Source organism: Apium graveolens, chromosome 9 (genome assembly GCF_009905375.1).
Source record: "Apium graveolens cultivar Ventura chromosome 9, ASM990537v1, whole genome shotgun sequence".
NCBI lineage: Eukaryota > Viridiplantae > Streptophyta > Magnoliopsida > Apiales > Apiaceae > Apium > Apium graveolens.
This window is the reverse complement of record NC_133655.1, coordinates 11,112,818-11,136,374: the sequence shown is the minus strand read 5'-3', so window position 1 is coordinate 11,136,374 and position 23,557 is coordinate 11,112,818. Positions and strand designations below refer to the sequence as shown.

The following is a 23,557-nucleotide window of genomic DNA, read 5'->3' as shown; positions in this document are numbered from 1 at the left end:
TGACATATCTTGGGCTCGGCTTTCCTTTCTTTCCAAACCTCGTTAGTCCCTTCCACGGTGATACTTTCAGTAATATCAAGCTTCATTCTTCGAGTTCCATGTCTTTCGACTGGTCTGCATATTTCCTTTGACGGTTCTGTGCGGCTATCAATCTCTTTTGGATAATTTCAACCACTTCTTTTGTCTGCTGTACTAGTTCATGTCCAAGTATTTTGCGTTCTCCTACTTCGTCCCAATGCACTGGAGATCTGCATTTGCGTCCATAAAGGGCTTCATAGGGTGGCATCCCAATACTGGCGTGATAACTGTTGTTATAAGCAAACTCTATGAGAGGTAAATACTCGTCCCAACTTCCTTTGAAATTAATAGCACAAACACGTAACATGTCCTCAATTATCTGGATCGTTCTTTTACTTTGGTCGTCCGTCTGTGGGTGGTAAGTTGTACTCATATTCAATCTTGTTCCTAAACATTCTTGAAAACTTTTCCAAAATCTTGAATTAAATCTTGGATCTCGATCAGATACGATAGACACAGGAACTCCATGACGAACTACAATTTCCTTCAGGTACATATGGACCAACTTGTCGAGTGAAAATCTTTCATTTATAAGGCAGAAAATGAGCTGACTTGGTAAGTCTATCCACTATAACCCAAATGGCATCATGATTAGCCCTTGTCCTTGGTAATCCAACTATGAAATCCATGCCAATATGTTCCCACTTCCACTCTGGAATTTCTAATGGCTGTAGCAATCCACTTGGTCTTTGATGTTCGGCTTTAACTCTCTGACATGTATAACATCTGCTAACCCATTCCGCAATTTCCCTCTTCATATCTGGCCACCAATAGTTTTTCTTTAAATCTCTGTACATTTTGGTACTTCCTGGATGGATTGAATACCTTGAATTATGTGATTCCTGTAAAATTTCATTCTTTAGCTCCATCACTGGTGGAATCCAAATTCTTGAAGAAAACCTAAGAATACCTTGATCATCCTTCTGCGTGCACAATTCCTCACCTACCAAACGATTTATATCTTGATCCATTACATCTTCCTGACACATCTTTATTTTCTCTAGCAACTCCGGCTGAAAAGTTATATTGTACACTTTTGCTTCATTAGGCCTGCAAACTTTAATCTCTAATTCCAGTTTCTGAAATTCCTTATATATCTCTTCAGGTACTGATAAAACATTAAACTTTTCCTTCCGACTTAACGCGTCTGCTACAACGTTCGCTTTACCGGGATGATAATTAATCGAGCAGTCGTAATCCTTGATTAATTCTAACCATCTCCTTTGCCTCATATTAAGCTCCTTCTAAGTGAATATGTACTTTAAGTTTTTGTGATCCGTGTAAATCTCACACTTTTCTCCATACAAATAATGTCTCTAAATCTTTAAAACAAAAACTATGGCTGCTAGCTCCAAATCATGAGTAGGATATTTCTGTTCGTGTGGTTTCAATTGCCTTGACGTATACGCAATCACCTTATCGTGCTGCATTAGAACACATCCTAGTCCTTTCTGAGAAGCAGCGCTATAAATTACGAAATTTCCTTGATCGTCTGGAAGTGACAAAACAGGTGTTGTTATTAATCGTTGCTTCAATTTCTGAAAACTTTCTTTGCACTTGTCGTTCCATATAAACTTTTCATTCTTCCGTGTAAGCTTTGTCAATGGTATTGCAATCCTTGAAAAATTTTGAACGAATCGACGATAATATCCTGCTAATCCCAAGAAACTTCTTACCTCGGTGGGTGTTCTCGGTCTTTCCCAGTTTGTAATTGCCTCGATCTTTGATGGGTCTACTTTGATCCCTTCATTACTGACTATGTGTCCTAAGAACTGAAGTTTCTGTAGCCAAAACTCACACTTCGAGAATGTAGCATATAACTTCTTTTTCCTTAAAATCTCCAAAGCTATTCTCAGATGTTCCGCATGATCCCCTTCCGTTGTTGAATAAATTAAAATATTGTCTATAAACACAATAACGAACTTGTCCAGATACTCCTTGAAAATTCTATTCATCAAGTCCATAAATGTTGTTGGGGCATTGGTCAATCCAAAAGACATCATTAAAAATTCGTAATGTCCATACCTTGTTCTGAAAGCTATCTTCGGTATATCTTCTGGCTTAATCTTCAGTTGATGATATCCCGATCTTAAATCAATCTTGGAGAAGTACTTGGCTCCCTTCAGTTGATCAAACAAATCATCAATTCTGGGTAACGGATACTTGTTCTTAATTGTAAGCTTATTAAACTCCCTATAGTCGATACACAGTCTCATGCTTCCATCTTTCTTCTTGACAAATAATACCGGGGCTCCCCACGGGGATATACTGGGTCTGATTACTCCTTTCTCTAATAATTTTTGCAATTGCTTCGCTAGCTCTTTCATTTCAACGGGCGCCATTCTGTACGGGGCCTTGGATACTGGTTCTGTTCCAGGTGCTAAATCGATTGCAAACTCAATTTCTCTATCTAGAGGAAGTCCTGGTAACTCGTCGGGAAACACGTCTGGAAATTCATTCACTACTGGAATATCTTCAAGTTTCGCTGGCTCCTGATTTCTGTCAATCACATATGCCACGAAATGTTCACATCCTTGCTGTAGTAACTTCTTGGCTTGAATCATCGTTAAGAACTTCTTTACTTGTTTCTGACCCTTGAACGTTACTATTCTCTCATCTGGCATTTTCTCCATTACCTTTTTATTTCGACAATCTATCTGGGCATCGTGCTTAGATAACCAATCCATTCCTAAGATAACGTCAAATTCTCCTAACTTAAATGGTATCAAATCTACAAAAAACTTACTACCAGAAATCTCAATCTCACAATTCCCACAAACTTGATTAACAGATATTCGTTCTTGATTTTCCAATTCCACAGTCATTATTTCATTTAAATATTCAACTGGACAATTTAACTTACTAACAAAATCTTGTGAAACAAACGATCGAGTTTCTCCCGAATCTATTAACACTTTGGCACATAAAGAATTCACATTAAGCGTACCTGCCACGACATCTGTATCCTGGATAGCATCCTTCACAGACATGTCAAAAACTCTAGCCCTCGGAGTCTCATTTACTGCTGGGGTAGATCCCATAATCTTCAATGCATTACTGACTGGGGCTGGTGTCTTGCAATCCCTGGCTATATGTCCGGGCTTTCCACATTTAAAGCACGTAAATCCAATGACTGGAACCTTCACTGCTGGATTCCAGATAGCTGATCCTTATTTGCTGGCTCTCTTGCTGGCTGATTTCGGCACTCCCTTGAATAGTGCCCTTTCTGATTACACTTGAAACAAACTACATTCAACTTATTACAAACTCCTCCATGCTTCTTTCCACATACTTGACAATCTGGAAAAGTTAGTCTCAACTGATTCGGCTGATTTGCATTAACTGGACGGTTGCCCTGGCCTCCGTCGCCTGCATTCAGTCTCTTGAAATTAAAATTTCTTCCTGGCTGAAATTTGCCCTTCTTAAAATTTGGAAACTTCCCTGGTTGTGACTGACCCTCATTCCCTTCAAATCTCCTTTTTTTGCTTTCCTTATCCTTCTGTGACATCTCACTCTCTGTCTCCGCGATCATAGCCTTATGTACTACTCCTGCATAGGTATCCAATTCAAAAATGGCTACCTTCCATCTGATCCATGGTTTCAAACCTTGCTGGAATCTTTTAGCCTTCTTCCTGTCAGTATCCACATACGTCAGCACATACCTTGACAATTCCTCAAACTTACTCTCATAATCTGTCACCGACATATTTCCTTGCTTTAGTTCTAAAAACTTCAACTCCATCTGATCCTGGACAAACTGAGGGAAATACTTTTCTAAAAACAATTCCTTAAATCTCTCCTAAGTAATAACATATGTACCCTCCAATGTCTTCACCATCTCCCACCAATAGGTGGCCTCATTCTTCCGATAGTAACTTGCAAACTCAACCTTCTGCTCCCCTTTCACTTTTACTAAGGCAAATGCCTTCTCTATTTCCTTTAACCAAACATTTGCTTCAATCGGCTCTAAGGAACCCTTGAATTCTGGTGGGTTTACTGCCTGAAAAGTTTTGAAAGTTACCTGGGGATTGGTCTGTCTTTGTTGTTGTTGTGCCAGGTGAACTGTTTGTTGGGCCAAGATTTGAAGAATCTGGGCTATTGCTGGGTCTATGGGTCCTGGGTTTGCATTCTGATTTGTATCATCTTGGTTGTTATTATTGTTGTTGTTGGTTTCTTCATTCTGGGTGTTGGTGCGGGTATTTCTTCTGGGAGGCATTTTTCTGTAAAGAATCAAACAACTTATTTAGCTTTTAAACCAAATTCTTTGCAGAAAAGAAAAGTTTTGTAAAACAGAAATATTTCTTTTTGAAAACAGTTATACTAAGTAAATTGCATGCTTCTTTACAGAATATAAACAGTTATGGTAAATAGGGTACATGGTATCACAGGGGTATAACTGGTGCAATAAATAAGGTAAAGTAAAACAGGTGCAGTAAAATAAATGACAATACTGGAAAGGAAAGGTGCTGATATATATAGATCAAAAGTTTTGGGTAGTACAAGCGTAAAGACGCTTCGGAAGTAAAAACAAAAGGGTACAACAACCTACTCACTAGTCAGCATAGCTAGTCTATAAATACAACTCAAAAGTCTATTGATACATACTACACACTACTGTAAATACTACATAACCATCATAATACTGCTCAGCATCTCCATCTCTGGATCTCTGACTCAACTCCAAGGAAACTCTAGTCCTGCCAGCCTCTCAAAGTCCTCCATCACCTCAGTAGCCCAGCCCATCAGTGCATCAGGGCCTCTGCCGGGTAGTGTAGCTCCATGTAATCTACCCTCAAGAACCCTCCGTGTCACATGAATCTCCTTTCGAAGCTCCCTCACACCACGATCAACATCAGTAGTCCTAATGATATGTTGTAGCTCTCTGATCTGGCCCAACAAGGAATCACGTTTCAATTGAAGAGCCTCATACCGGTAGTAAGGAACTGGGGACAATGTAGACTGGAATGGGGCACTCGCAACTGAATGCCCAGTGGAATCTGAATCAGCTGGTGGGATCCTCTAATAGGTGGCCTCATGCCTGGAGGTGGAATAGCCTGCAATGGTACGGGCTGCAATACTGGTGAAGGTAGTATAGCCAACACTGGTGGAACAACAGGACGTGGATCTGAAGACGGTACTCCAACTGAAGGCTCTGAGTGATCAGCTGATACGGGGATAAAAGAGTCGGCCATCGCTGCTATCTGAAATCATATCGCAATATAAGAATCTCGAACTACGATGCGAATCATACTAATACCTGTTATACCGAAGTACTCAACCTCTCGATGTTCTATCTTTCTATTCCTTACTTCTAATCCTAACCCTCTACCCATTCCCGTCAACCTAGGCTTGTGTCAGTGACTTATAACATGTAGCTCTGATACCAAACCTGTGGCGCCCTCCAAACCCGTGTCAGAAGTTTGGGGTCCACACACACACCTTATTTATAACCTGCTTATAACAATAATAAAGATAATAATAATATGCGGTGACCCTACTCATCAACTACTATGGATCGCAGCAGGTTAAAGTATGCACACAAGCCAAACACATCTACTTATATTACAAACCATTCAAATCCCAACTATTCAAACTCAGAACTGAGTATTAAACATTATTACAAACTTTTACAAACTTAAATTATCCCAAAAGAAGCCTACTAACTCAACTTGATCAACCTGTACCCCAAGCTCTCGCGCTGGACCGGGGATCCTCGCTACCAACTGGTTCCTTTTTAACTGGAAAAGAATATAGACAACATCGCACAAATGAGCTAACTAGCTCAGCAAGTCACAATGAAAAAACTGAGAATAATGATCATCAGGTGACATGGTTATGATATCAAGTGAACAATGGATTATGATTTAGAATTGGATATTATAGTTTCATTTTAAGAAAAACCAAGGTTAGGCTGCTGATCAGTCACGCACTAACCCTGAGCAAAGCACACAGCACTGCTCTAACTACTGGATCCAAGGCACACATTGGCCTAACTTGACCATTATATGGTCTGACCACGAATCTGGTCCACAATTTTATAAAAACAATCCAATTCTAACATAATAACAGAATAAATAATAATAAACAATAATAAACAATAAACAGAATCATTAACAACATTGAGTGTTCAATAATGAAAGGGTTTCAATCTTCGTAAGGATCAATAAGGAAATTTCAAAGCTTGGATGATGGGTAAGGAAAGAATTGGATAACAAAGGAAATGACATTTCAAAGTTTCAAGGATTTGGTCTTTCAAAGCATAAGATACAATGGTTTGAGTATGTAGGTAATTCAATTCAGTGTATGGTATTTAGTTTGTATGTATTTGTGGAGTAGTATCGTATATTTGTGGTTCATATCTGGGTATACAATAATCAATGGTCTAGAAAGAATCAGGTTTACGGCTCAAGATCAATAGCTGGATTCATGGTTAGGGTTCAGTGCTTCAAAGCACTTGCAATATAAAACAGGAATATCAATCACTACAATATCTCGAGAAAGTTCAGAACACTTGCCTGGTACTAGCTTATTAAACTCCACTTGCTCTCAATCACCACTGTCTTACTCCTTGACTATCTGTTTCCCTTTCCTACGCCTTGCCTCTTCTGCTCACATACCATAAACATCTATCAATATTTAACTCATATGATTCTATTCAATACATACTCCTATCTACCCTTCATTTTACCCAAATCCGATTAACAGATTGAAAGTTACGCAATAAACATGTAAATATCGAATATACAGACCGACAGTCAACCAACAAGTCACATATAACACATAACACGTCACATAATCAATGATATCTCGTTTATAAAGAAGTCTCGGGTCATAAATAGGCTTTCGGTTACTTAAAATGATTTTCAAAATATTTTCCGAATTAAAACGGGTAGTTGGATCGATTTTGGAATAATAAATAGGGTTCGGTAGGCCAATTCTGGCTTCAAAACAATTTTATAATAATTATCGAGCCTTGAAAATAATTTAGATTAATATTTTAAAACTCGAAACTATTTTTCGGAATTTTTAAATCATTTTTAAATAATTAAATCCAATTAAATAATTAATTAAAATTAATTAATAATTAATTAAATCAATTAATCAACTAATTTCTGAATTAATTGACCAATTAATCAATTAGAAATTAACTGAAATTAATTAACTAACTAATTCAGATTTATTTTTGAATTAAAAATAATTTTTAGAATTAAAATAATAATTTTTTTGGAATTTTCAGAAATTAAAATCGAATTTTTATAATAAAAATAAATAGGAAATATGATTTTTGAATAATTTTAAAACAGGAATCCTATTTTTGAAAACTCTGGAAAATTCAAGGACTGAACTTCAACGGTTTCAAAAAATGAGGTACTAAACTGCAATTTTGACGGGGGTCGCCGGAAAAACTTCGGGGATGGCCGGAGAATGCGTTCCCGACATTCTCACCCCACCACAAGCTCCATATAACATCTACAGACAACCAGGAATCGATTCATGCAATCAAAACATATCAATAACCCCAGACTTGGCTGGAAATTGGCCAAGAACATCGTCGGTTTCCGGGGAAACATCGAAAACTTAAAAAGACAACTCCCTACGATTCAAGCATCCTCTGTTAACGAGCTATATACCAATTGATTGCAAATTTCATAAGGAACGTAATCCACTATAAATCAACAGCTAATAACCCCTAAATCAAAAAGCCTCAAATTTCAATTGAAAACATTCATACGGGTTAACCCTAATTCTGAAATTCGAGAATTAAACCCACTTTTGAGCATGTTATTGAACTCCAAATCAGACGTATGACATATGAAAATCATCAGGAAAACAAACTCTACAACATGCAATCATCAAATCATACAAACAATCATCCGAACAAAAATTCATATTTTTAATAAAAATAATTCGAAAATAAATAAATTTTCAGAAAATAAACCTTGATTTCTGCAGTGATATGGAACACAGAATCTGGTAGTACTCCTTGAGACCTTCGATTTGGTTACTCCAACTTTTCCAACTGATTTCAATAACACCTTGAAATTGTAGTTTGATTCTCAGAAGGTTTTATGAATTTAGGGTTTTTCTCTGGAAAATTATATAATTAACTGACTGCAAATGATTTTGATACGAAATAAAATACGGTAAAAGACTATTTATAATTACGGAAAATTAGTATCCCGTTGGATCATTCCAGATATAAAACGGTACGTTTATTTGTAAAAACTGATTCAAAGGGTATCGGTTTTCAGGATAATTATCCAAATCAGTACAATTTGTACTGCGGTCTTGGTCTCAGCGCCTGGTTACACGTACTACGAGATGATAATTGGGATAGTTTAATAAAAAGCTCCCTTTTATCGAAAATGCGAGTTTTATTGATTTACCGAAACGAATATTGTATCGAAAATGTTGCGTCGGGACCCGCGCAGGACAAACCGTACGCCGGATCGAAAAAGTCGAAACATGGAATATGCTCGGAATATTATAATTAGGTTAGGAAGGAGTTCCCGGAAGAGTTTCGGGTTCCAAAAACGTAACAACGGATGAAGTCGGTTGGTTCCCGTTTTTATAAAATAGATTTTAAATACCCGGAAAAAGATTTTATAAATTTCGTATGATCCTTATAAATTCATAAATTAACATAAAAATAATTAGGAAGATATGACAATTATCTATATTTTATTTTAGACATATAAAAATTAAAATACTCAATTAATAATATTTTTAAATATCCAAACATATTTAACACTTAACAATTAATTCACAGAACAGATACTGAACACATATATTAATTATTTATTAGCAAAAATACTTACACGATATATCCCGGATATTACAAATTATTAATTAAGATTAAATGGTAAATTTAAGATAAAATTATTTAATATAATATTTATATATTATTATATGTAAAAAGTAATTTGGATCAGAAATTTGGATCACACTGTTGGAGTTGGTCAGAAATTTGGATCAGTATTTGGATCAGTTGGTGATCTAAATTTGGATTTTTGGATCATAACTGTTGGAGATGGCCTAATGTTTGTTACTCCTTTCGTCCTAAAAAAACGTTTTCTGTTTTGATTTTTTACACTATTTTTGGTAAGCGATTGACTACTAATTTACGTCTAGTCTATAAGATCAAATATAGTAATGAGTGATCTTGTTGGATTCATATTTACGAGTATTTTAATATAATGAAATTTTTATATTTAATATTAATATGAAATTAAAGATATTAACAATCAAATGTGTGCACTGGTAAACGGATTCAACACAAACGGAAAAGTATTCGGGGGAGAGGGAGTACATTTTTTCAGAGTAATGTTTGAAAATTGCTCTAGTTGATTGTCTGACTGTTTGTTTGTTTGGAACCAGTTACCAGGTAGAGTTCCCTGAGTTTGACATCATAAGAGCAACTGCAATGGTGGGTGCCAAGAAGGGTGTCAACGCCACGTGGCATTACGTGGCTTGGCACTCTTCTTAGAGTATCTCCAATAGGGGGTACTTGTAAGGGTGCCAACATCTACGTGGCAAACACTTTTAGGTGTCTTTCTATTGAAGAGTCAAGAGTGCTTAAAGGTTGCCAAGAGAAGTTGTCAATTTTTGTCAACCTCTTACCACCCCCTCGTAATAGCTAAAATTACATTTTGTACTAGATGTGTGTAAATTACAACTTCCTCTTTTATTGTATCATATTCATTTATTTATCAAATATGGGGACCATTTAGGCAACTTGAAGAGGTGCTAATAAAAGTTGCTACATTTGACATGGAAGAAAATAAAATAAAAAACTATTATTTTTAGTGAGTTGGCAAGTCTTGGCACCCCTAGAGGGTGCTTTTTATCGGAGATGCTCTTAGCACTCCATTGGAGTGTTGGGATGCCATTGGGGTGCCAACTCGGGTTGTCAAAAATTGGCATCCTATAAAGTAGGGTTTCAACTTCCTTGGTGGTCCCAATAATGAATATAATACTATTTTATTATAGACAAACATGAATATATACATAATTTCTTTGATATACTTTTATTGATTTTATATTTTTGCACGATGTATAAACATCTATCATGTACCGGGAAAATATAATTTAAATATTTTAAAATTATTAATTGCATATATATATATCCTAAAAATTGAGCATATTCTTTATACGCAAGTTATAAGGTAAAATAAATATATCTTAGAAAGTTGTTATTTACAACTACTGCTTGCATGTTATATTTTAAACTTATTATTTCTTTTTTTTTTACATGAAAGTCATATTTTTAAATTACACATTTTTTAACAAGTTCACCAACAAATTCTAAGGGTTAATCATCACTAATCACCACTTTTTATAACTAATATTTGGAGTATTGTTTTCTAACCAATAATATAATATATTTTTTGGTAAAAGATAGGTCCCAACACTTTTTTGAAGTTGGCATCTTTGATGCCAACCATTGTAGCATTTTTAAAATAAGGGATGTCAATGGTGATGTGTAAGAGAGATAATGTAAAATATATTAAATATAATGAGGTGGCAAAGTTGGCATCTCACGAGGGGTGCCAACCATTGGAGTTGTTCTAATTCACAAATGAAATGACAGCTTTTAAACCAGTTTCTTGATATTTGCTTGGAACCTTCTATGAGCAAGAGTTTCCTGACTTGTTATAGTAAACTAAATCGTAAATCCGTGCAAGGCACGGGCAATTCTTATCTATTAATTTTTAAATATTTTAATATTTATTTAATATATTTTACAAATATTTGTAGCCGAAGAATATGAGTATATTTATAAAAAAAATATGTAAGAACGTGTAATATTCAGAGTGATTGTAGTATAAAGGAAAATATTATTTTAATTTTCTTTACTAATCATTTTACTCTTTAAAATAAATGATTTGAATTAACTATGCAATAAGAATTAATTCAAATCATTGAAATAGAGCATGATTATTATTAATGATGGTAGCTAAATATTTCATACCGAAATGTTTTTAATTTTTAACAGTAATGAAAATTTCAAAATTATCGTGAAATTGGCGATGATCGTTATGTGCATTATTTTAAGAGTTTTTTTTTATCTTCTCATCATGTTTAAATATCAGCGGTATTAATTACTTCCCCCATGCAATTCATGGGCATACTTGACGTCACATATTATGTGCTTATGCAGGTATAAATTGATTCCAAATTATTTATGTTCATAATTTTTAACTAATTATCGGTTCATAGGGAATGATCATCTACTCTTATTATAAGATCGTGAATGGATATACATATATTTTGGTAAAGAGAATAATCTTCTTCTTTAAATATTTTTGTCTCAAATCTATTTCTTTACGATATCCTTCCATAGATGACTAAAAAAAGTACCGAGTTATTTTTTATACCGGCCAATCCCCTTGACATTTTGCTCCTGTTAGAATAACCTGATTATTTGATTGTATTGTAAGACATTTATAAATCATACGTCAATTTAATGGTAAAAAATTAATCAACCAAATTACCAAAGTAATGAAAATGGAGGGTAATCATTTGACTTGTGAATTACAGGTGTATTGAAAATCTGTGAAGGGTTTGGTTCGGTCGGTTTGTATTCGGTTTAAAAATATTAAAACCAAACCGCAACGATATTATTGGATCGGTTTTTATTCGGTTTGGTTATTAATTGGTTCGGTTTTTAATGGTGCGGTTTGGTTCGGTTTGGTTCGTCCTTGGTTTCGGTTTCGGTTTCAGTTTTTGGCCCGAGTTTGCTCATCCCTTAAACAGTCATAAACATGTACAATAAAATCTCGATGAATGAATACATTTAGGAATGTAATTTTTTTATTTACCGAGGATAATAATTTATTTGATGAGTTTATTTATTTATCGAATGTTCGTCTATCGATATTGTATATTTTATGCTTATGAATATCCTACATTATTCTTTTATAAAATTAGTATAAAGAGGCTAACATGGTTTAATGGTTACAAAGAAAAATATATTTTTAAAATTACTATGATTAGAAGATCATGTTTTGGTTCGTTGATTAGAATAAGTTGGCTATGTTACACCAGAAATTTGGGTTTAAAACGAAATTTTTTATTAAAGTTGTCTATAAACTCTAAATTTAAATATAAATAAAAAGTTGTACAATTAAAAAATATATAATCGTGTTGTTTTGCCCTAGTATAAAGCTAGTACATAGAAATGACTAGTACATAGAAATGAGTTAATTAATCAACTTTCAAATCATTATATTTTATAGATATATTAAAATAAATATCAAATTAAATATAGAGTAAGACGTAAATAAGTAACCTCTACATCAACACTTCATGTTATCAAGACTTACACAAATGTGTCTCTAATTCAAGTCGTTGATATGCCTAATTTACAAATAGTTGACTTGGGTTCGATTTCCATCCAAAATAACAATTTTTAATATTTAATAAATACAGGGGCAAAATAGTAATTACGAATAAAATAGTTTCCCGAAAACTTGATATTGCAGTATTATATTATATATATAATAGATGGAATGGATTTATCATATATTGATATTAAATTCACAATGAAAATATGTTATGTATCATTTAAAAACACTTTTACAATCTTCTTTGAGACACGTAGCAATTAGCATTACTCTCTCTGCAGGTTGTCAACAAAAATCTGAAAATAAAAATTTTCAAAAAGATAATTTGTGCATTGTAATCTTGTTAGTAACCATCTTCATACTACATAGTATGATGGAAGATAAAATATTGGAAAGTAATTTAAAATAAGCAACTCTGATGCTTCATTATATGCACAGAGTAAAGACAATTTTATTCAATTGATCAAATAATGAAACAAGTTTAAATAGACAGGAAGTCCATCTTACAGAAGGTGTTCTGTTTCAAAATAACACAGCACCACCTTGTAAAATGATATTTTACACCAACTCTATGTAGTAAACTCGCATGTTTCTGTAATAATTTTCCCAGAAACTGAATTTCTCAATCATTCATGATATAAATATTCTTATTTTAACAACATTATTAGAAATTTAACTTCTGTTTGACGGAAATGTGATTTGTCCAAGATAAGCAGATAATGGTGTCGACGGAATCAACTTTGAATACCACTTGGCCATGTCTGATTCTTGACTGGTTTCAATATCTCTTTAACCTCCGACAATGTCTTCTCATCTATTCCAGCAGTTGCAAGTTCTGTGGCAGATGCAACATTTTCTTCAACCTGTTGCAAAATTAAGATATTATTACAGTTCCTTAGTAAAGGATGAAAAGAGTTAATATCTTTCGTACAACACAGTTAAATTTATCATATTATTCACTAAATGGGTAAACCTAAGAGAGGTCCCAAAAGCTTAATCGGCAATTTGTATTTGAGGAAATTACAAAAATGACAGTAAGAAATGCATAACATCTCAATATGTGTTGATTTACCTATGTATTTGTTACGCAACTATTTACCAATTCTAGGAAGGATCGTTTGCACATAATTCATTAATCAGGGGAAATCCAAATATGTCCTATTTTTCATAGGTTGATTTTCCTTCATGGATGTAAAAGTTCTTAGCAAATCAAGGCAGTGTCAGCTACTGTTACAGTTGGGAGACTACATTTTTACAAGTCAGATGTAACTAATATGATTTCGTAATATGTTAGGATCTGATATCCTCCAAAAGAAATAAGCACACCCATTAATTATAATCCATTGGATGGATCATTTCAGCTTTACACATCCACTATAATTATATGCAATTGTGCAACTACACATATTTTAAACACACAGATATTACTTACACACATACTACTTTACTACACGTTGAGTGTTGCCCAACCACAGGCTACACCTGAATCAGCGATATGCAAAGTAATATGAACTTATTAACACAACAACACACACACACACATGGTAATGCACGTCTACATGGGGGGAACTTGACAGAACTACATCAAATATAGGAAATCTATAAGTAACTGGAAAGATTTTTTATTTAATTTTTTTAATTATTTTAAACCAACTGAAAATATTTAAATCTCACTGTTCACCCTAACAATGATCATCTCTTTTTTTTATCAAAGCTAACCAGACAAGATAGAAATAAATGTTGACGATCTCTAATATTTTACAAAATTTGGAGCACAATATCGATGCTGTACCATATTATTTTAATGAATTAATATAATATAAGCAAGGCTCCTTAAACTGGCAATATAACTTTGACATGTTATATATGAAACAAGTATGCATATTAATAGGTATCACAACCTGTTGAACAGAACTCATTCCAACCAGTACAGAAGCGATGTCTTTGTTTGACAAGCTGTACTGCATAGCTAATTTTGAAATATTTTTCCCCTTTCCTTTGCAAAAAACTGCAGCAGCTTGGCATGCAGCCTGCAGAGAAACAGAAACAATGCATGGGAGTTATTTCAGTATTTAACATCGACTTGGTCATATAAAAACAACATACCTAAATTAGAAACCTCTACTTGCATGTCTATGATGATTTAATAGCATATAGTTTGACAAGCTCTTATTGCTGTCATTAAACGCGTGATACAAAGATGTACAGGTAACTAGGTAAGCATCACAACGTACATACTCATCTCTAGATAGCAGATGACAAGTTATCCAACTTGAATGATAAAACAATGTATAACTAGTTCTCACAGTAATTAATGAAATCTTCATATACCTATCCTTAGCAAAGACCTCTGAACATTCAGCTCATTGACTTCACTTTATTCTCCTTCTACTTTTTTGTTTTATAAAATTTCTCTTAGTTGTGCCATTTTCCCACTGTCTGGCATCCAAATTACAAACAGTAAAAAATATATAGAAAAAAACAAACTTACATACATAAATGTAACTGTGTCGAACAAACCAAATTTTACAACTCCTACCCTCCCGAACGAAATGACGATAAACACACTGAGACACAGATCTGGTAATAATTCAAAAATAAGAAAAACCTCAGGTTATAGAAATAAAAGAACATATAGAACCTTGAGCTCATTCGATGCTGGGTGCCACTCTGGAGGGCCATTCTCTGTAAGAAGCCCCATTGCAAGTGGAGAAGCACTGATCACACCAACACCTTTGCTCTTCAGATACGGAAGTAGATCTTCCAAAGCAGAATCATTAATACCATAATGACAGTATGATAAAATTACATCAACAGTGCCTAGCGGCACTCGATCTAAAACGTAAGTGAAGATCTCTAATGGGAGTCCAGTTATACCAATGAACCTGATTTTCCCAGTTTCCTTGAGTTTTTGCAGAGCTGGAATAGTCTCATTTACAATCTGTCACAAACCAAAAACGAATTATGAATAGGTAAATAATTTTAAATAACAGAAGTAAACAAGCCAATAGTGTGTCTCATTGCTAGCCACAGCTATACACCCAAATTATATGCTTAAAATTCTAAATACGCACTTATCCTAAAAAATTCTTAGAAGAAGTTGAAGACCTAAACATGCAAGGATTATACAACACATAATCAAGATGAGAAGAAGACAGGAGTCAGCAAATCAAACACCTGATCAAGAGACCCAAATTCAATATCGTGGCATTGCAATATGTCGACATAATCAAGCTGCAATCTAGCCAAGCTCTCATCAATGCTTCTAGTCACCCTGTCAGCACTAAAATCAAAACCCTCCTTATACCTTCCGCATTTTGTTGACACAAAATACTCATTTCTCGGAACTCCAGAAGCTTTCAATGCCTTCCCAAGTACTTTCTCAGATAAAGTTCCTCCATAGTACCTTCACACCACCAAACAAATGTGAAATAAGAAAACTCCATCAATTATGTTTATTAAAAATAAAGAAATTCACACAATCAAACATGTTTCACTAAATACCATGACAGTTGAATATAACTTGTTTGGCTTTCCTTTCTTTATTATTGTTTTACATAGAATAAGGGGCTTAAGAATTGGATGGTACAAATAACATGTGTTATATTCTTTTAGGTCTTTAACAATATATAAAAAGTTTCAGTTTTTATCAAAATTAAGTATGGGTCAAGCTGTTTGTAAACAGTTCGATCTCAGCTCATAGAACACTCGAATTCGACTTACCAATAACTTAGCCGAGCTCAAAATCGAGCTACTTAAATACTTACTATTAAGCAGAAAATGAGCTTTGTTCGGCTTGCTAGCCTGCGCCTTTCACATAAGTTATTATTTACTGATCATGTATTATATATATTCCAAATTATTAAGTATGTTTCGAGCTTCTGTTGAAATTAAGTACACTTTGATCAAGCTCTCGAGCCAAACTCGTTCTGTCAAGCTAAAATTGGAGCTTAGAATTGACAATACTAGGCTTGTATGAGATCGATTTCACCCCTAATTGTGACTGTGATTTGTAGTACAGCGATCTACATATAAACAGCTGTGAACCACAATCTATGATTAATACCTACAAAAATATGCAAATAACAGAAAAACAACAAAAAGAATATGACATAGAAGTTCTCGAGTCCAGTCGTATAACTGTCTCCTTAAAGCTATTACAACCCTCACCGTATATGCGGGTTGTTAGCCTCCCAGTCCCCAGAATAAAACGAGAGAACGGCGAAGTTACACGAACAACACCTTCGGCAAACTTGAACGGAGCAAGAAACTATCACCGGAACAGAGAGAGTATAGGGTTTGTGATTTTAGGAGGCGGTTGTGTATATCGAATGAATAATCTTCTAACCGTAAACCTGATACGATAATACGATAATATATAGGCTCGAGGGAAACGTGTGCGCTACTTCACGCGTACTTAAATAAAACGCGTTAATTAACAATCAAATCTGTAACTGAATCAGATTATTATTACGCTAAATCAATTATAATGATTCGTAGTCAAAAACGAATTAAGAATTTAAAAGCCCAAGCCCAAGCCCAGTGAAAATTAAATTTAGCAAAAGTAGTATGTGATTATTCAGGCCAATTTTCCGCTACATTCGTGTCTGCACGTCGCACACGCGGACAAACTCGATTTGCACCCATGTGCGCACATAGGTGTTGGAGCAATACATAAGTAACACATTTGAACACTACATAAGTGTTTTACGACATAAGTGTTTTACTATATAAAGCTATGCATTCTCCTTTACAAATTCAACGGGACTTTCATTCTTTTATAGAAATTTCCACTACTAAGAGATGATCATATCTCATCCATCTCTTGGTCATTTTTAGTGATTCAAAGTGTCTCGAAAAGCTCCATCGGAGGAGAACACATTCCAAGTCACTCGTCGCGCGCACGCAAAATTCATCTACTCAAACTATGGCTCAAATTGACTTGACAATGTGGGACTACTACCCACATTTTCCAACATCTACAGAATACCCACACGCGTGTATGCTTGTGTTTAAAATTACTTATAAACTCCTTAACATGATTATTAGTGATTTGGATGCAAATCAGTAATCACGAGTTTAATCAAGACAAACCAATAGTTTCAACTATACAAAGCATTCTCATTTAAAACATGTCATTAGAATTCACCAAAAGACACAATAGCATTTATGTGGGGAGAGAGAGAGAGATTCAGAAGGAACTGGGAAGGGGGGAGAGAGCTGGGAAGGGAGAGAGAGAGAGAGAGAGAGAGAGTAAAATACGGAGAAGTATCGAAGAAATTGATGCCAAGGGTGAAAGCTTGACGAACAGTGGCGATGGCGACTTCATCGGAAACAGGGCCAAATACACTACCCAGGGGGGACGCTCCGAACCCGACAGAACTGAGTTTGAGGCCTGTGTTTCCAAGTTCCCGGAGCTCCATTTTGGCCATTCAAATTAATTCAATTATAGGGGTTTTGTTTTATTAAAAACAGGTAGGTAGCTAGAGAGACAAGTGATAAGGGTGATTCAATTTGTTTAGTATGTATTTCCCGGGTAAGTACTTTAGTTTTAACACTAAATTTGCTGCTTTGGTTTTGTGTGTTTCAGTCTCACAACTCAATTCAGTCCCCTCCCTCTTGTCAGTCGTCTAGTTTAAGTCCTTAAACTAGATTAGATTACGGGCACATGCCCGGTTGTATTATAATTATTTTTTAAAAATATATTTTAAAATAGCTTAATTTAAATATATAGTAATATAATATTTTTAATACATAATATTGAGAATAGGATCTACAAATATTGATTATCGATTTTTTATTAAATATAAAAATATAATAATGAATATTTATATAAATAAATTTAATTTTGAATATGAAAAAATTAGTGAAGAAAGGGTATTATTGAAAATCATTAATTTAAAAATATAAAAATGAGGAAGAAAGGTAATGACAAATGGGTAAAATAGATAATTAGTGGAGGTAATAAATGAAAACAGAGAGATTTGAATGAAAGTAAATTGAATGAGGAGATGATTTTTAGTGGAAGATGACATCATCAAATTGATAAAAATTTGACACATATGATTTGATGATGTAAGTTGTTAAATGAGAGTTTTACATATAAGGTAGGATGATGTCATATGTACTTTATTTTAGTATAAGGTAGACATGATGTTGTATATTAATAAATTAAGAGAGTGTTTAAGTTGGTGTTCGCGTGGGTTAATTAAACCAGTATATTCAACTAGAAAGTATATGTCTTGTCTTTTGACATGTTTGTCTTGTATGAGATGTTAATCTCTTCGCTTGTTTAAGGTTATGGTTTTTCTTTCATTTGTGCATAAAGTATTGTAGTAGTGAATCCAGTGTTCTAAGAACGAGGATGGATAGACAAAAAACACATATAAGAACGAGGATGGATAGACAAAAAACATATATACGGGAGATGGAAGATGTTTTTGCAACATTTCAGATCGAAGATGAAGAGCAGGGTGGAATTAACTATGAAGGTACAACAGAAGATCTAGGCGATATTGATACGAGGTGGTGCTTGGTAGGCCGTTTTCTTACTGAATCCTCAATTGATTTGCAAGCCATGCAGCACAAAATGGCGTCACTATGGAGGCCGGGAAGAGGGTTGTATGTGAAGCAATTGGAAAACAACATATTTGTCTTCCAGTTCTACCATGAGATTGATATCAGGAGAGTTATTGAAGGGAACCCATGGACGTTTAGAAGGTTCCACTTGGTGATGGATAGTTTGGTGGCTCGTGTTTACAAGGAAAAGTACTATGCAGACTCTGATTTTATGTCAGCTAGACTAGGAAGTAACCCCAGCTTTATTTGGCGTAGTATTCTCGAGGAAAGAAAGGTAATCTCAGCTGGTTCAAGCTGGAGGATTGGGACGGGTAATAAAATCAGGATTCTGGATCAACCATGGTTGAATGATATGAGCAGCCCATACATCTCGACTATATCTTCTTCGATTATAAATCAAAACGTTGCATCGTTGTTCCGATCAGGTACTAAAGAATAGGATATGGACATTGTGCGTGATATTTTCAACACTCGAGATCAACTATGCATTGCTAACACACGAGTGGAACCGGAACTGGACACAGACACTTTATACTGGAAGCTCGAGAACTCAGGTATGTATACAGTTAAAACAGTTTACAAACTGCTGCAGGAAAATAAGGGTACATGGAGTAATAGTGAGAACAAAAATTTCTGGAAAAACTATGGAATGCTAAATCTCCACCAAAAGCTGTAAATCTAGTTTGGAGAGATGTTACTCGTTGTTTACCCACAAAGATAATGTTACAGGTCAAGCAAGTCCAGAATGACAGTAATTGTCCAGTATGTAATGAAGAAGTAGAGTCAATTTTTCATGCCCTAGTACAATGTAAGTCTGCAGCTCTTTGTAGCCACATTTTTAACCCAAACATAAACACAGATGGCTCTATAGAGTTTACAGAATGGTTGGAAAGACATCTAGAAGGAAACTCAGTGCATACCAATGCTAAAATCATCACACTATGTTGGGCTATCTGGAGAGCAAGGAACGATTTAGTATGGAGTGGTAATAGGTGGAAGTCAATCAAGATTGTCGCTAAAGCGTGGGAGTATCTTTCACAATGGTCACTTGCCCAAGGAAGGAGACTTGGGGCACCTCTGAATCCTCCAGTTGCAGGGGATGGTGTCGTATACTGGGTAAAGCCACACCTACATGAAGTAAAGATAACAATAGATGCGACAGTATTGAAGGACCGGGGAGTGTTTGGTATTGACATCGTTGCAAGAGATCATGCAGGCCAGTTGATTCTAGCGAAAATCAGCAGCTTTTTGGAAGTCATGAATCCAACACTAATCGAAGCTATTGCAGTGAAAGAGGCCTTGAGTTGGGCCAAGGAGAAGGGCTGGAATGCAGTCACTCTTGAAACCGATTGCTTAATGGTGGTGCAGATGATTAGAAGTAACACTCCTATGCGTTCCCGTTTGGGTAAGGTGGTAGAGGACTGTCGAGTTCTACTTAAGGAAGATAACAACATAAGGTTGTATTTCATCAAGCGGTATGCGAATATGGCGGCACATGAACTTGCTCATGTTTCTCATATGTATCCTGATCGTGAATTTGATTGGAAATCTGTTCCAATCAATACTATAAATTGTATCTTGAGTGTAATATCCCATATTTTCAAATATTATTATCATTATTATTTGGAATTGTTTATGTGATTTTATGTGAATTTTAGTGAATTATCTGATAATTGGAATTGATGTTTGGGTGTTTATATGTGATATTATTTGAGTATTTGAATTTTTTATATGTGCAGAATAAAATTTAGATAATTGTGATATTTTCCTGGTAATTTTTGGACCGTTATATGATTTTACAGTGATTTATGGATTTATAAATTATTTTCTTAGTAATTATAAAATTATTTTATAAAGCCGAGAATTGTCCAACCTCATCCGTTTTTACGTTTTTACAACCCGAAACTCTTCCGAAAACTCCTTCCAAACTTAATCTGGTAATTCCGGACATTTTCCGTATTTTGACCTTTTCGATCCGGATTACGGTTTGACCCGTGCGCGTCCTGGCGCAATATTTCGATACGATAGTTATTTCGATAAATCAACAAAACCCGTATTCTCGAGAGACGGGATATTTTTACATTATTTTCGTATATGGTGTTTTATGAAAAGCTCGGTTTTGATGATTATCCAATTCTGATATTAAATTGTATCATTTTCATAGTTACTTAGCGGCTAAGTAATTTATTTTTGGATCGTTTTGCAGTTATTTAGCGGCTAAACAACTAATTTATCGATCCAAAATGATCCAGAACCAACCAATATTCCGTAAATATAAATAGCCTATTTCTTATTTCATTTATTTCGTTTATTCATTTGCAACCAGTTAAAATACCGTAAATACCGAGAAAACCCTAGAAAACTGACACGTTCCTGAGAATCAATCGTACAAACGAAGGCGTTATCGAACTCCGATTCGGGCGTGCAGCATATCAAGATGAAGCTCTCGAAATCTTCTTTCTGAATCAATCATCAGTTTTTGCCCAGAAATTAAGGTAATTTTCTTATTTATTTATTTATTTATATTCAAATTATTTGATAATTAAATTATGAAAATTTGTTTTTGATGTTTTTGATGTGATTTGATGCTTCCATCGTGTAGATAATATTTTTCTGGTCAATTTGGTATATTGTACTTCAAAAATAGGGTTCAGTATCATATAGAAATTAAGGTTTGATTTTCTGAAAATTATTTGAATATGTGTTCTTGGTGTTCTTGAAAAGTTCTGAGAATCAAAACCAAATTTGAGGGTGATGCAGATTTCAGAATTTGAAGTATGAGTAACCAAAATGTTCAGATTTTCATCCTCTATCTGTTTATGCCATTAAATCATTCAAACGATGGGTAATTTATTAATTTCGTAATTTAGGGTTTATACCCGAATTTGGGGCTTTTTGATTAAGCAATATTTGGCTCGTTTTGATCATGTAGATAGATTGTATATTGTTCAAGCTTTAATTTGGTATATAGTACGTTGAATTTGGTTAAGAATTGTGGTTTTTCCGTGTTTCACCGGAAAATATGAGTTTGAGGCCGTAATTTGATCGGGTTCCGAGTTTGGTCGTTTTATGCGGTTGATTTTGTCGGTTCTGAGTCACATGACTGATAAGGAGTAGTTTGGTGTGAAGAAATGGTTCGATTGGACGGTTTTGGGCCGGGACAGGGGCTCGCCGGACCGGAACAGCGCCTGCCGTTTTCTGGGGAAACCCAGAATCCGGCGACCTGTTCTTCAGGTCCCGGCCACCTGCCGTCGTCGGGAAGGAGAAGAGAAACCTCTCAAATCTGTTTTTGAATTCTTTTTTTAAAAATAAATCAAAAAAATTGTTTTCTATTTTCCAAAATTCATTTTTTATTTTAAAAATCATTATTTTAATTCTGAAAATTTATTTTAATTCAAAAATAAATCCAAATTATTTAATTAATTAATTTTAGTCGACAATTAATTTTTTAATTAGTCAAATAATTTAAATATTAATTGATTAATTAATTTAATTAATTTAATTATTTATTCTTGATTTAAAAATTCCGAAAAATAGTTTCAAACTATAAAATATTATTCTAAATTATTTTCCAGCCTCGATAATTCTTATAAAATTATTTTCGAGTGTTCGAGCCCTATTATTTAATTATAAAATAATTCGGAGACCGTTTTAATTTCGAAAAATGTTCAAAAATTCATAATAAATCAACCGTTCGTCCGTTTAATACGAAACGAACGCCTCTAAACTCATAAAAATATTTCGCTTTCATTTAAAATACTTTCGAGACCTAAATTCTTTTATTTCGAAAGGTCGCTTATTTTACGAATTATTCTGAGTCAATTTTTGATCGATAAATCATATTTTTGGCCCGATTTCAGTTTTAAACGTACCAAGTCGACCTTTTTGACGAACCGAGTCATATGTGATATGAATTATGTGATACGTGAGTTATGTGCTTATGTGCTATGTGAATTATATGTGTATGTGGATCAATAGTCCTGTGTTTGTCTGTTATATTTATGTGTGGGCTATCGTATGGGTAGACGATAGGCTGTTGAAGCGCAGTTCGTCGAATGATTATCGTTTAAACGTTTAAAGTTATATATTTTTATTATAGATGCGGATCTCTCGTGTTGATCGGGACAAAATGTTGGATAAAGAATGAGATGGAACGGTGTTGGATATCTGGCTTCTAGCAATCGCAGGAGCAGCATATCAGTAAAGTGTTGGAAAGAAGGATGGTGATATTTTAAGACAGAATGTCAGAATAGATGCGTCTTTGCGAGTGTGCTAACTGCTAAAAACCCAAAGGCAAGTATCCCTACCATCACTTAGTGTTCAAGTGATATTTTTTTTAATCCTATTATGCAAGTATTGCTTTTCTTATTCTCAGTTCAAAATAGATAAATATTTTACATCTCGCTGAATTAAATAATTATGTTTATGCAAATACTCATCTGCTATTATGTTCAAAATAATCAAGTATTTTACTTATCCAATTATCGGATTTATAAATGTTTTGGATTTTGAGAAAAGTGATTTGGTTGCGAATATTCCTGCTCAAGAATTGG

At 34.5% G+C, this 23,557-nt stretch overlaps 1 protein-coding gene across 1 annotated transcript; it reads right to left on the bottom strand.

Moving 5' to 3' along the window:
• Nucleotides 1-12,824: 12,824 nt before the first annotated feature.
• LOC141684825 (L-galactose dehydrogenase) lies at nucleotides 12,825-18,029 on the bottom strand. Its single transcript, XM_074489955.1, has 5 exons — nucleotides 17,688-18,029; nucleotides 15,603-15,831; nucleotides 15,067-15,366; nucleotides 14,327-14,455; nucleotides 12,825-13,288 (listed from the first exon to the last, which is right to left on the bottom strand). Exons 1-5 carry the CDS (start codon nucleotides 17,855-17,857, stop codon nucleotides 13,160-13,162), a joined length of 957 nt encoding a protein of 318 aa, XP_074346056.1. The 5' UTR covers nucleotides 17,858-18,029; the 3' UTR covers nucleotides 12,825-13,159.
• Nucleotides 18,030-23,557: the final 5,528 nt, after the last annotated feature.